We start from the raw sequence: 15070 nt of genomic DNA, 5'->3' as shown, positions 1-15070 counted from the left end.
CATATTGTTCACCAAGTTCCTACCCAACTCGCTAGAAGGAAATCATGATGATGATGATGATGATGATGACAAGCTCTGCAGATGATGAGGAGATTCAAGAAATGTATGATGAAATAAAAGAAATTATTCACATAGTTAAGGGAGACAAAAATTTAATTGTGACGGGGGACTGGAATTTGACAGTAGGAAAAGGAAGAGAAGCAAAAAGAGTATGTGAACATGGCATGTGGGAAAGCAATGAAAGAGGAATCTGCCTGGCAGAATTTTGCACAGAACATAATTTAATCATTGCTAAAATTTGGTCTACAAATCATAGAACATTGTATACTTGGAAGAGATCGGGAGACACCACACGGTTTCAGATTCATTATTTAATGGCAAGTCAGAGATTTCAGAATCAGATTTTAAACTGTAAGACATTTCCAGGGGCAGATGTGAACTCTGGGAACAATTTACTAGTTATGAATTGTAGATTAAAACTGAAAAAAAAGGTAGGACATTAAAGAGATGGGACCTGGATAAGTTGAAAGAACATGAGGTTGCTGTGAGTTGCAGAGGCAGCATTAGGCAATGACTGTCTAGAATAGAGGAAAGGAATATAGCAGAAGATGAATGTGTTGATTTCGGAGACAAAATAATGAAGGCAGTAGAGGATCAAATAGGCAAAAGGGCAAGGCCTAGTAGAAATCCTTGGATGTCACAGGAGATACTGAATTTATTTTGAAGAAAGGAGAAAACATAAAAATGCAGCAAATTAAAAGGTATACAAATGTCTAAAAAAAGGCACTGACAGGAAGTGCAAACTGGGCTTGAGCACAAATGTAAGGATTTAGAAGAATATTACATTACAGGAAAGATAGATACCACTTACAGGACAAGCAGCTGTATGAATATTAAGAGCTTAGACAAAAAAACTGCATTTAGAAAAGGGGAATGTTGAAAGTATACAGTGGGTCTATAGATGAACTTTAAGGCAATATTTAAAAGAAAGAGAGAGAGAGAGAGAGAGACATGAGGACACAGCTGAAGACGAGATAGGAGATATGATACTGCAAGAAGAATATGACAGAGTACTGAAAGACCTAAGTTGAAACAACGCCCCTGGTGTAGACAACAGCCTGCCACTACTGATAGCCATGGGAGAGACAGCCATGGCAAAACTATGTATAAGACGGATGAAATACCCCTCAGACTTCGAGAAGAGGTGCTGACAGGTGTAAACATTACTGAACTATCAGTTTAATAACTCATGGCTGTAAAACACTAAGACAAATTTTATAACTGGTAGAAAAAACCGACCCCAGGGAAGATCAGTCTGAATTCGAGAGAAATGTAGGGACACATGAAGCAATACAGACCCTATGACTTGTCTTAGTTAGACCAGTGTTCTCAAACTTTCTGATAACATGAACCCCCCCCCCCCCCCCCCACTTTTTCGGAAAGTGATCTGCAGGCTCCCTTGCAATGCTATGCAAAATTTCACACAATATTTTAAAAAATGTGTTAATCAGAATTTCCACTGTAAAAAATTAAGAAAAATAATGTTATAAGTAATTTATTTTAAAGATACAAGAGTATTGCCTAGTGAGTGAAATTTCAATTGAAAATACAGTAACAGTATAGTAATACAGAAAATACAGCAATGCAGTACAGTATGTACAGTAGCTAGAAATCAATGTCTTTTTATTTAAAAAATCCACTTGATGAACAATGTTCTGAAATTTGGGGCCACTAATGTGTGGAATTAAATTCTCTGTGCCTTTCCATAATTCCACTGAACTCTGAAATAAGTTTTTCCACCATCAATATTAGGTCTCCATCCACATTAAGACGATTTCACTTTACGGTTTTGATACCGCGAAGAGCAGGAAAGGTCTACTCAAGTAACTAAGTGATAGGCAAAGGCATCAAATGTTGCAATGCCTTTTTTGACAACTCTTCATACTCACAACGCATATGCAACCAAAAGCTATGAAGTTCCTTTTCGTTGAAAATATTTTTCCATGAAGTATTGCAGGATAGTTCCAATAGCTGTTCTTGTCCTGTGTCAGAAAGATTTCACTATTGGTGAAAGGATCTTCAATCTAACAAATTACCATTTTTGAAGAATAGGGAAATATTCTCAAAAACTTATGGATAATGCTATCAAGTGTCTTACAAGTGTTCTGCACTCCAGCAGAGAGTTATTCACCCAAAGAATTGACAAAGTCTCCGAGCAGAGGAAATGATGAATCCTTATTGTTCCATATTCATACTGCCCACAGCTGCACTTTCTTAATTGTAGCTTCAACTTTATGCTCAACTTGTATTATGTTAACATTTCTTCCTTGCAGGCCTAAGTTAAATTAACAAGGAGAAAATATCTATGAACAGGCCACTTTACACAACCAATCAAAATCAGACAATTTCTCACTTGAAAACACTGCTGCTTGTCTAAAAGAAACAAGTGCACTTCATCACGCAGCTCAAAGAAACACCATAGAATTTTCCCTCTTGACAAACAATGCACTTCAGTACGTCAGAAAAGTTGAGTGCGTTCACTGCCAATTTCTTTACATAGAACTGTGAAAAGACGGGAATTTAGAGAACGTGATTTACTGAAATTAACAAGTTTTGTGACTTCAAAGAGAACACATTTGAAATCCTCAGGCAAACCTACGTTTCTAGCATTTGTAGACTTACAGAAAGCTTTTGACAATGTTGACTGGAACACTCTCTTTCAAATTCTAAAAGTGGCAGGGATAAAATACAGGGAGCGAAAGGCTATTTACAATTTGTACAGAAACCAGATGCCAGTTATAAGAGTCGAGGGGAATGAAAGGGAAGCAGTGGTTGGGAAGGGAGTGAGACAGGGTTGTAGCCTCTCCCCGATGTTATTCAATCTGTATATTGAGCAAGCAGTGAAGGAAACAAAAGAAATATTCGGAGTAGGTATTAAAATCCATGGAGAAGAAATTCCAAGAAAACATATAAAAAACCTTGGCTAACTAAAGGAATAAGAATATCTTACAACCGTAAAAGAGAACTGTATCTAACAGCAAGAGGGAGTACTGACCCCGAAATTGTTCAATATTATAAAAACTATTGTGCGGTACTAAGAAAAGTTATTAAAAAGTCCAGAAGCATGTGTATCATGTCTGAGATCAGTAACTCTGATAATAAAATTAAAGCAATTTGGAATATTATTGAAAGGGAAACAGGGCAACCAAGAGCACAGGAAGACTTTAGTGCCATAAAATTGAATGACAAGTGTACTAACAAACAATCAGAAATTGAAAATATTTTCAATAATCATTTTTTAAATGTGGAGAAAATAGGATCTAGATCTTCACTAGAAGAGGCAAGGCTACTAATAGAAGAGGCCATACCTGTGCAGTTTGAAACAACTGTATTTCCACCAACCTCTCCCTCTGAAATCAGTAAAATAATAAACTCACTGAAAAGTAAAAGCTCTTACGGAATTGATGGCATTTCCAGCAAGGTCCTTACAGCAAGGTCCTTAAAGCTTGTTCCCCACAGATAAGTAGGATTCTCAGCCACGTATGTAATAGCTCTTTGGAGCAGGGTGTTTTCCCCGACAGACTGAAATATGCCATTGTAAAACCATTGCATAAAAAGAGGGATACGTCGGATGTCAACAACTACTGCCCAATCTCTCTTCTGACAGCTCTATCAAACATTTTTGAGAAAGTAATGTATTCAAGAGTAGCCTCCCATATTTGTAAAAATAAAGTAGGCTACTAACAAAATGTCAGTTTGGTTTTCAGACAGGCTTTTCAACGGAAAATGCTATATACACTTTCACTGATCAAATATTAAATGCTCTGAATAACCGGACATCACCCATTGGTATTTTTTGTGATCTCTGAAAGGCCTTTGATTGTGTAAATCATGGAACTCTTTTAGATAAGCTAAATCATTATGGTTTGAGGGGGGCAGTGCACAAATGGTTTAATCCATACTTAACTGGAAGAATGCAGAAAGTTGAAATAAGTGGTTCATGTAATGTTAAAACAACAGCTGATTCCTCAAACTGGGGGGCTATCAGGTACGGGGTCCCACACGGTTCAGTCTTAGGTCCTTTACTGTTCTTGATATACATTAATGACTTACCATTCCACATTGATGAAGATGCAAAGTTAGTTCTTTTTGCTGATGATACAAGTATAGTAATAACATCCAAAAACCAAGAACTAAGTGATGTAATTGTAAATTATGTTTTTCACAAAATTGTTAAGTGGTTCTCAGCAAACGGACTCTCTTTAAATTTTGATAAAACACACTATATACAGTTCCATACAGTAAATGGCTCAACTCCAGTAATAAATATAGACTTTGAACAGACGTCTGTAGCTAAGGGAGAATTTTCAAAATTTTTAGGTGTGTCCATTGATGAGAGGTTAAACTGGAAGCAACACATTGTTGGTCTGCTGAAACATCTTGAGTTCAGCTACGTATGCTATTAGGGTTAATGCAAATTTTTGTGATAAGAATCTCAGTAAATTAGCTTACTATGCTTCCTTTCATTCACTGCTTTCGTATGGCATCATATTCTGAGGTAATTCATCGTCAAGTAGAAAAGTATTCATTGCCCAAAAACGTGTAACCAGAATAATTGCTGGAGCCCACCCACGGTCATCCTGCAGACATCTATTTAAGGATCTAGGGATCCTCACAGTAACCTCACAGTATATATATTCACTTATGAAATTTGTTGTTAATAATCCAACCCAGTTCAAAAGTAATAGCAGTGTGCATAGCTATAACACCAGGAGAAAGGATGACTTTCACTACGCAGGGTTAAATCTGACTTTGGCACAGAAAGGGGTAAATTATGCTGCCACAAAAGTCTTTGGTCACCTACCAAACAGCATCAAAAGCCTGACAGATAGCCAACCAACATTTAAAAATAAATTAAAAGAATTTCTAGATGACAACTCCTTCTACTCATTGGCTGAATGTTTAGATATAAATTAAGGAAAAAAAAAAAAAAAAAAACCTTAAACATTAGCGTCATGCAATATTTTGTGTAATGTAATATCTTGTACAGACATCTTTTATTAACCTGACACGTTCCACATCATTACAAAGTGTCGTATTCATGATCTATGGAACAAGTATTAATCTAATCTAAAACTTTTGAGGTTCGCCGATGACATTGTAATTCTGTCAGAGACAGCAAAGGACTTGGAAGAGCAGTTGAACAGAATGGATAGTGTCTTGAAAGGAGGATATAAGATGAACATCAACAAAAGCAAAACGAGGATAATGGAATTTAGTCGAATTAAGGAATTAAGTCGGGCAATGCTGAGGGAATTAGATTAGGAAATGAGACACTTAAAGTAGTAAAGGAGTTTTGCTATTTGGGGAGCAAAGTAACTGATGATGGTCGAAGTAGAGAGGATATAAAATGTAGATTGGCGCTGGCAAGGAAAGCGTTTCTGAAGAAGAGAAATTTGTTAACATCAAGTATAGATTTAAGTGTCAGGAAGTCATTTCTGAAAGTATTTGTATGGAGTGTAGCCATGTATGAAAGTGAAACATGGACGATAAATAGTTTGGACAAGAAGAGAATAGAAGCTTTCGAAATGTGGTGCTACAGAAAAATGCTGAAGATTAGATGGGTAGATCACATAACTAATGAGGAGGTGTTGAAGAAGATTGGGGAGAAGAGAAGTTTGTGGCACAACTTGACTAGAAGAAGGGATCGGTTGGTAGGACATGTTCTGAGGCATCAAGGGATCACCAATTTAATATTGGAGGGCAGCGTGGAGGGTAAAAATCGTAGAGGGAGATCAATAGATGAATACACCAAGCAGATTAAGAAGGATGTAGGTTGCAGTAGGTACTGGGAGATGAAGAAGCTTGCACAGGATAGAGTAGCATGGAAAGCTGCATCAAACCAGTCTCAGGACTGAAGACCACAACAACAACAGGCATTTTTCTTGCTGCTGAATCTTCTCCATGTATGAAGCAATAAATACACTACTACTGATGTTAAAGGTTTCAGTCGAGCCATTAGGTCTGTCTTCCAACCTGCAAAAGTACCCTAACAAAGGAAGTATTTATCTCACTTGAAGTAGTCTTTTATAATGGCTGGCCAGCTTCAAGGCAGAAATTCAGTAAAGTAAGGAAACATTTACACGTACAAATGTAACAATACATTTCAATTTTTTGGAGTTGCAGACCCCCCACGAGTCCGCTGACTCCACTTTGAGAAACACTGTCTTAGACAATCATTTAAGGAAAGGCAAACCTACATTTATAGCATTAGTAGACTTAGAAAAGGCTTTTGACAATGTTGTCTGAAATCCTCTCTTTGAAACTCTGAAGGTAGCAAGGATAAAATACAGGGAGCAAAAGGCTATTTACAACCTGTAAAGAAACCAGATGGCAGTTATAAAGTGGAGGGGCATGAAAGGGAAGCAGTGGTTGAGAAGGGAGTGAGACACAGTTGTAGCCTAACCCCGATGTTATTCAGTCTGTACATTGAGCAAGCAGTAAAGGAAACCAAAGAAAAATTTGGCGCACACTTTAAAACTTCATGGAAAATAAATAAAACTTTGAGGTTTGCTGATGACAACATAGTACTGCCAGAGACAGCAAAGGACTTGGAAGAGCAGTTGAATGGAACAGACAGCATCTAGATAGGAGGGTATAAGATAAACGTCAACAAAAGCAAAACAAGGATAATGGAACATAGTTGAATTAAATCAGTTGTGCTGAGAGAATTAGATTATGAAACGAGACACTGAAAGCAGTGGATGAGTTTTGCTACCTGGGCAGCAAAATAACTGATAGCCGAATTGGAAAGGATATAAAATATAAAATGTATACTGGCAATGGAAAGAAAACTATTTGTTAATATCGAATATAGATTTAAGTGTAAGGGAGTCTTTTCTGAAGATATTTGTCTGACGTGCTGCCATTATGGAACTGAAACATGGACAATAAACAGTTTAGACAAGAATAAAAGAGGTTTTCAACCTGTGGAATGCTGAAGCAGGAAAAAGGATGGGTAGTTCACGTAACTAATGAGAAGGTATGGACCATAATTGAGGAGAAAAGAAATCTGTGGCACAGCTTGACTCAAAGGAGGTATCAGTTGATAGGACATCAAAGTCTCACCAATTTAGTTCTGCAGGGAAGAGTGGGGGTAAAAATCATAGACGGACACCAAGAGACAAATACATTGCTCTCTTAGCAAATTTGATATTTATGTAATTGATTGATGGCTTTATGCACAGCTGGTTTAGATTATACTTAACAAACAGAATGCAAAAGGTTGTGCTGAATAACTCAGAAAATGTCAGAAAGATAGAAAATTTCAATGAATGGGGAAAGGGGGGAGATCACAAAAAGATCCCACAAGGTTCAATTTTGGGTCCACTTCTATTCATTACATATGTGAATGAGCTTCCACTTAAAGGCCATCAAGCAAAATTGGTACATTTTGCAGATGATACTAGTGTTATAATAAATCGAATTAGAGAGAAAACAACAGAGGAGTTGGTAAATGGTATTTTCCAAAGATTTATTAAGTGGTTCATTCAGTTCTGTACAACAAACAAAACCATATCAACAATTGATGCAGCACATGAGCAGGATTCAGTAAACAGAGTAGAATGCTCCAAATTTTTTGGGTGTGCATACCAATGAAAACCTGAACTGGAAGAAGCGGTGGTGGTGGTGGTGGTGATGTCACTCATGGAAAAATTCCTGTAGTAGTTGGTGTTAGAGCTGCACCTTTTTTACATTGAAGTCAGCAGATAGGCACACCTGCTTGAAGGAAGTCCCTCTAACTAAGGGCGCACCTTCTGAGGATGTAATGTTTCCAAGTAGAGAAAAAAATTAGCATATTTCATCAAAATATAAGAAGGATTAGAGATAATATTAGTTACCTGCTTATAGATGTTGACTCTGAAATTATTGGTAAATCAGAGCACCACTTACATAATTTGACAATTCAGACGCTTCCTTTCCAGGATATAGATTAGTTGGCTGTTTCTCAAGGAGTTCACTGTGGGGTGGGGGAGTGGCTATGTACATAAAAAACAGCATTCCATTAGAGTCCATAGACGTATCACGACACTGCACCGAACAGTTATTTTAATGTTGTGCAGGGACAGTTGAATTTAGTGAAACTAAACTTCTAATTGTTGTTGTTTACAGATCCCCTAACTCTGACTTCAGGACATTTCTGCTCAACCTAGAGGGGGTTCTTGAGTCACTTTGCAGGAAGTACTAGAAATTAGTTAGGCTATATATGGTGACTTCAATATTAATTTTGTATATGATGGTGCAGGAAAAAGGATGTTGGTAGATCTCCTAAACTCATATGATCTGATGCAGATTGTGTTTTTTTTTTTTTTTTTTTTTTTTTTTTCAGCTAAGGTGCAGGGGAACAGTAGCACAGCTATAGACAATATTTTCACCCATTTTTCATTACTAGATGGGCATTCTGTTAGTAAAAGTGTGAATGGCCTTTCAGACCATGATGCACAAATTTTAACACTAAAAGGCTTTTGTACTCAAACCAATGTCATATTTAAGTACAAACTATGTAGGAAAGTTAATCCAACAGCAATAGAGAGTTTTGTCAAGGAACAAGAGTGGCAGGATGTTTATAGTGCCGATAACGTAGATGATAAATACAATGCTTTCCTTAACACATTTCTCATGCTCTTTGAGAGTTGCTTTCCATTAGAATGTTCTAAACGGGGTACTAGCAGTAACAGGCAGCCTGGATGGCTGAGAAGTGGGATAAGGATATCTTGTAGAACAAAGTAGGAATTATATCAAAATGTTAGAAGTAGTCACAATCAAGCTACAGTAGCCGATTACAAACAGTATTGTAAGGTGCTTAAAAATGTTATTAGGAAGGCAAAGAGTATGTGGTAGGCAAATAGAATAGCTAATTCACAGGATAAAATTAAAACCATATGGTCAGTTGTAAATGAAGTGTCTGGTCAGCAGCACAAGGTCAATGATATAAAGTCAGTTGGCAGTAAAAATATTTCTGTTACTGATAAAATCAAATATATGTACAGTATTTAACAATCATTTTCTGAGCATTCCTGGTGAATTAAATAAAAATTTAGTTTCCACGGGAAATAATATAACTTTCTTGGCAAATGCCTTTCCAAGATTTATGTCTGAAATACTCCTCTGTGATACAGACAAGAGGGAGATTGAGTCAATAATTAAATCACTGAAGACTAAGGACTCTCATGGATATGATGGGGCATCTAGCAGAATATTAAAGTACTGCGCTGCACATGTTAGCTCTGTATTTAGCCATATTTGTAATTTTTCCTTTAGGAATGGTCAGTTTCCTGAGCAATTAAGGTACTCAGTGATAAAGCTGCTTTATAAAAAGGGAGAAAGGGATAATGTAGATATTTTTAGACCTATTTCTATGCCATCAGTGTTTGCAAAAGTTACTGAAAAGGCTATGTATGTAAGGATAATTGATCATTTTATATCACACGATTTGCTATTAAATGCACAGTTCGGCTTTAGAAGTCGTTTAACAATTGAAAATGCTACATTCTCTTTTCTCTGTGAGGTACTGGATGAGCTAAACAAAAGGTTTCAAACACTTGCTCCAGAACTTGGACCATTACGGAATACAGGGAGTGGTTCACAATTGGTTCACCTGTTACTTTAGCAACAGGCAGTAAAAAAATGTCATTATTCAGAATGTTGATAACAGCTGTGATGTGGGGCCTGAGTAGAGTACTGTCAAGTGGGGGGGGGGGGGGGGAGGGGAGTAGGGATCAGTGTTGGGGCCACTCCTTTTCCTTATTTATATAAATGATATGCCCTCTAGTATTATGGGTAACTCTATAATACTTCTGTTTGCTGATGACACTAGGTTGGTAGTAAAGGATGTTGTTTGCAGCATACGCTTGGTTTCAAATAGTGCTTGTAGAAAATAAACTAAAACTAAATCACAGTAAGGTTTTACAGTTTCTAACACACAATTCAACAAAACCTGACGTTTTAATTTCACAGAAAGGGCATATGATTAGTGAAAATGAACAGTTCAAGTTTCTAGGTGTTCAGATAGACAGTAAGCTGCCATGGAAAGCCCACGTTCAGGATCTTGTTCAAAGACTTAATACTGCCATTTTTACTATTCGAATGGTATCAGAAGGAGTGATCACTCGACACAAAAATTAGTCTGCTTTGCTTATTTTCATTCACTTATATCGAATGGTATTATATTTTGAGGTAACTCTTCCCATTCTGAAAGGATATTTTTGGCTAAGAAACAGGCGGTTCGAGCAAAAACTTGGGCAAGTTCATGAACCTCTTGTCGACCCCTGTTCACGACTCTGGGTATTTTGACATTGGCCTCTCAAAAAATATACGCTTTCAAATTGAAACTGAAGAGTTTCCTCATGGGTCACTCCTTCTAGTCTGTTGAGTTGTTCCTTGAAAAATTAAGCTGATTCTTATTGTATTGTTGATTGGGTTTACTTAAACTTATGGACTGACTTTTTTCGCATTCAGAAACATTTATTTTTATCTGTTATTACTTTTATGTTGTAATTTCATGTACTGACACGTTCGCTGACCACGGAGATTTGCTCCTCAATATGGTACTATGGAACGTGATGTGTAAATAAATAATGTGTAAATAATGTTAACGCTACACATGTATCTATATATATATCCTGTAAGCTGACTCATTCTGCTTCATTTTGATAAGAGAATCATTCAAATTATCTATGGAATGTGTAACTAACTAGCTAGTTAAATGCAAGCAGATTCAGAAGGATGTAGGTTGCAGCTGTTATTTGAAGATGAAGAGGTTTGCACAAGATACAGTAGCATGGAGAGCTGCAGCAATGAATTCTCTGGAGTGAAGACCACCACCACCACCGACAAAAACAACAACAACAACAACAACAACAACGACAAAAGTTATGGCCTACTGGTATGAGGGTAGACTATAAAATGTGCAGGAGTAATATGGACATTTATACCTAAGAACTGATTTAAGGAGAAGTCTCTTGGAGGTCTTTATCAATAAATGGATTCAAATGACCTATGAAAATGAACAAACTCTTATTTTTCCTTTTGGAAATGTAACACCTCTACTGGAAGATGTAATAAAGTTTTGTGAAAGCAATAAATATAATGTAAGAATAAAATATTTGCTGATAAGAAGTATAGCCTCATAAGTACCTATGATTAGAGTTTAATGACAAATAATAACAAGGTTATTAGAGATGGAGTTCAATACGGCCTTGGACGAAGATAGTAAATGAAATTTGGTATGATCTTTTTTAAGGAACAATTCCAGCACTTATAATTTTCACCAACTTTCTATGGGAATCCATAACGTAAATGCACCACTCAACTTGATAAAACAAAAAATGAACATTGGAGATTGAAAATTATGAGTCAAGGGTTAGACATTAACATTCGCAGGGCAGTAATTGTCACAATACACAAATCGATAGTTTAAGATAATGAAGCAACCACGGTCATGAGCTAACCGTGTTCACTTTCCACAACATGTTTGTGAGACTTTAAGGATCGATCTAATGTTCAGTGCACTAATACAGGTTACCTTCCCGCTGTTTTCCTTATATAGGACTACAAATGAGGAATGCGGATACAATTCTCTGGAGTTTTACCGTCTTGATCTCAATAAACACTAAGAAATTATTGCGATCAAGACTATGAAAAATATGATGCGCACACACTACGAATGACGTGTTTTGTACCGTAGCAGCCTTAATGTATCGTTACGGGTCCTGGTGCATTATTGCAACTGAATTACTACCTCACATGTCATGAAATGAAATAAGAGTGAAATAATTACATGCGGGGGAAGAAACGACTCACCTCTATTAATGGTGTTTAGACATTGTCCAGATTGGTTGACCGGAATCGCCCTGGCAAGCAGAGGTAATTACTCTGTAGCCGAAATAATATTCCAACTGATTTAACACATAAACTGCAGAGTTATATAAGGTTATTTCATCTTTATTTGAATTCGTTGGACCTGGTCGCATATGCGAACTTATTAGATCAGCTTCTTGCAAAGGGAGACCATACACTTTAGTGTTAGCCATTCCTAGAGTTCCACGTACAATTACGTATGGCATTTCTGTTAGAAAAGTTATCTGCAAATTACACGAGACCAAATGTTCCTTTAATGACACACTGGAATCAAACTACAACATCCCAATCATTTCAAACGTAGCCAATACAATCCAGATCAAAACAAACACATCATTGACGCCGGCTGATACCATAGACTTTGCTAGTGCTGGCGAATGTCAGATGCGCACCGTATACATATATTCCACTCTATGTATTTACCCAATCAAAAATATCTTCGTACTTTATTACAAAATGAACGCCATTTTAAAACATCAAATATGTGTTACATTTTAAAAATCTCTTTGCAGAAGTAATATTAAATGAGCAACTACAGTTCGACAAGACATACGAAGACAGCGAGTGAAAGGGTCGTCTTTCGCTGCATCTTTGAGCTGCTGTACACTGTACAGTGTAGCAGATAAATAGTAAATAATGCTATCTTCCTACAGTCTGTCTGTGGTTCGTTGTTATGACAGTTGCGGAATGGGAACTGTAAGTTATGGTCGGTGGTCATGAATAGACGAGTGAAACCAGATAGTCTCAAATTTAGGAAGAGGGACGATGAATAGCATGCTTGTTACGGTTGCTAATAAACACCTGCCTCATTTATAGTGATCAAATACTATGTCGTCCGATTCATTTAGTGAGCATGGGAAGTCAGCAACCGAGATTATACAACAGATTAACGCAAAAAATACAAAAATACTTGCTTGTATTCTCGTTATTGGATTCATTGTGTATCACGGTTTACTGCATTGGAGATACGGTAAGTGTGTCTCTTAAATATTGACTATATTAGGTATGCATTTCATGAGATCGTAGGTGAGACACTGGGTTTTCTGTCGATACTTCAGTTTCTTTCGTACATTGTGTTAATGGTCTAACATAACAGTAAGACCTGAACCAATAAATTTTTAGTAAATCAAACCACCTAGACTACAGAATGGTTGGCTGTCAGTAAAAACATTATCTTTTGAAACCTGTAAATATTTTGGAGTAAGTCGGCAGTGTATACATTCTGAGACAGGGTTAGCAACGAAAACGTGTGTGATGACTCGTTTTCCTCATTTCAATAATCAGGCAAGTTGGCTGTTGGGAATACCCAGTTTTTGCCTCGTCTCCCCAATTACTCTTCCTTGACGTTTCTAATTTTTCCCATTTAGTAATAGTCTTTCATTATACATTCTTCCCAAATGACCATTCTTTCACTGAAGCTATTCGGTTATAATTGTGTTTTTATTGCCTCGTTTCTATTTAGGCCTATATCAGTTCGCAGACAGCCGTTTACTGTCAATAAGCACTCTCTGTTCACTTTCATACACTAGCATAGGGTTTTCATCCACCTAGGTTTTCATTAATGTCTCAGCAAACATTTTTGTTCAACGGTGTGACCAAGTTCTTTATCAGAGACATCTTTTGGGTTTTATTTCGGAAAGCAGTACAGACCTAGGCAATGTTTTGTCAAAAGTGCCGTCAAATCAAAAGACCTGCACCAGGCGAACGGTCTACCCGACGGGAGGCCCTAGCCACACGACATTTCATTTCATTTTTTTGTCAAATCAAGGTATGCTGTTGCATTCTGCTGTTACATTCTGCTGTTACTAATAAGGCATTACTTATTGCACAGTCTTCCGATTATAGTGCCCATTGTAGAGCATTAATTTAGGTGCAGGGATTTTGTGATCCGTGTTTTTTTTAGCAAATTTCTATAAGTCCAGCTGCCGATATTGTCAAACTTTCTCCTATTCAGATGCACATAATGTGCTTTGGGGCTTGCCACTTACTTATCCCAAGGTTCAAGTTACTGAGTCCATTACAATGTGGGTGTTCCTTAAACCATCATAATGTGAAGATGTTTTCCGACATAGCTGCAAATTCATTTATTGATTTTTTGTTAAAGAAAGCCATTGCTTCCTCATAGATAATATTAATCAGTGGAAAACCATCACTCTGTATGTGAATGACTATTGCTCGGTTGTCCCAGTAAGAGTTCTGAATGCCCTTGCCCCACATGCATAGTTGATGTATGACTTACGTAGCAGTACATGACAAACAACGGAACACGTTGTTAAGATTTGATCTGTTTCCTGACATGGCAAGGATGGTGACAAGAAATCTAAGAAAATGCTAAATCTTAAAGATTTTGTGTATAAAATCCCTTAACAGTCCAGACCACAATATTTTAACAATCATTGATTACTAGATTTGGCTGAAGAAGCATCCATCTTCAGATAAATGAATAAAATGAGTGCAGTGTCTAATCACAAGATTGGATGCAGACAGATTGTCATCAATACAACACATTCTTGTCCCCAAACCCCCTAACGACAGAAAATGTTTTACATGTTACAAATCGATGAAACATGATTAAGAAATACCTTTCATATTCAAACGCTTAAGAATGTCATACACACTGTACAGCAATATTATATCACTTAATGTCTTTATTCAGTCTTGTAATTAGACACTATACTCATCTTATTAATCGATCTGAAGATGGTTTATTGCTCATCTGGAATTAGTAATCAGTGAGGTAGGTAGTTAGTTCCTTGTTCCACGAGCCATTTACGGAATAAATCGTATTAATGTGGAATGAGCCATTTTACGTTCACATCACAAACTGATTTGTAAATATAGCTAAATGCTGAACATTTATAAGTGGTTCCTCCCAATGCTTCACACATTGCAATAATAGAAATTCTTGTATAGAATAAAAAGAGTTATTCAGGAGAAGCTTTTTTCACTTAGTTTTCAAATTTTACTTTGTTAGACATTTTCTATCCCAGGCAAGTGATCAGAAATTGTAATTGCAGCATTGTGCACCCTTTTTGTGCTTAAGACAACCTTACTGTGGAATAATAAATATAATTTTTTCCCTCTAGTTAAGTTATTGTCCTTTTCGAACTGCAGTGGATTACTTACAGCAAACTTCATCAGGGAATAAATG

The 15070-nt window shown here is 36.8% G+C and overlaps 1 protein-coding gene and 1 long non-coding RNA gene across 3 annotated transcripts in view; one reads left to right on the top strand and one right to left on the bottom strand.

Moving 5' to 3' along the window:
- The window catches only part of LOC126251680 (uncharacterized), a 49042-nt gene extending 36700 nt beyond the window's left edge, over positions 1-12342 (bottom strand). The window contains exon 1 of the long non-coding RNA XR_007545770.1: positions 11863-12342. This is a non-coding gene — a long non-coding RNA (uncharacterized LOC126251680). The remainder of the gene's footprint in view (positions 1-11862) is intronic.
- Positions 12343-12514: 172 nt separating this feature from the next.
- Positions 12515-15070, top strand: part of LOC126251918 (N-acetylneuraminate 9-O-acetyltransferase) — a 270156-nt gene continuing 267600 nt past the window's right edge. For both annotated transcript variants that reach the window (XR_007545805.1, XM_049952650.1), the window contains exon 1: positions 12515-12889. Coding sequence is in view for 1 of the 2 variants with exons in the window: in XM_049952650.1 (XP_049808607.1) it covers positions 12748-12889 (142 nt within the window). In the remaining variant the exon portion in view is untranslated. The remainder of the gene's footprint in view (positions 12890-15070) is intronic.

This window comes from Schistocerca nitens, chromosome 4 (assembly GCF_023898315.1).
Source record: "Schistocerca nitens isolate TAMUIC-IGC-003100 chromosome 4, iqSchNite1.1, whole genome shotgun sequence".
NCBI classification, from domain to species: Eukaryota; Metazoa; Arthropoda; class Insecta; order Orthoptera; family Acrididae; genus Schistocerca; species Schistocerca nitens.
The sequence above is the reverse complement of the archived record's forward strand: the minus strand, read 5'-3'. Positions and strand labels throughout refer to the sequence as shown.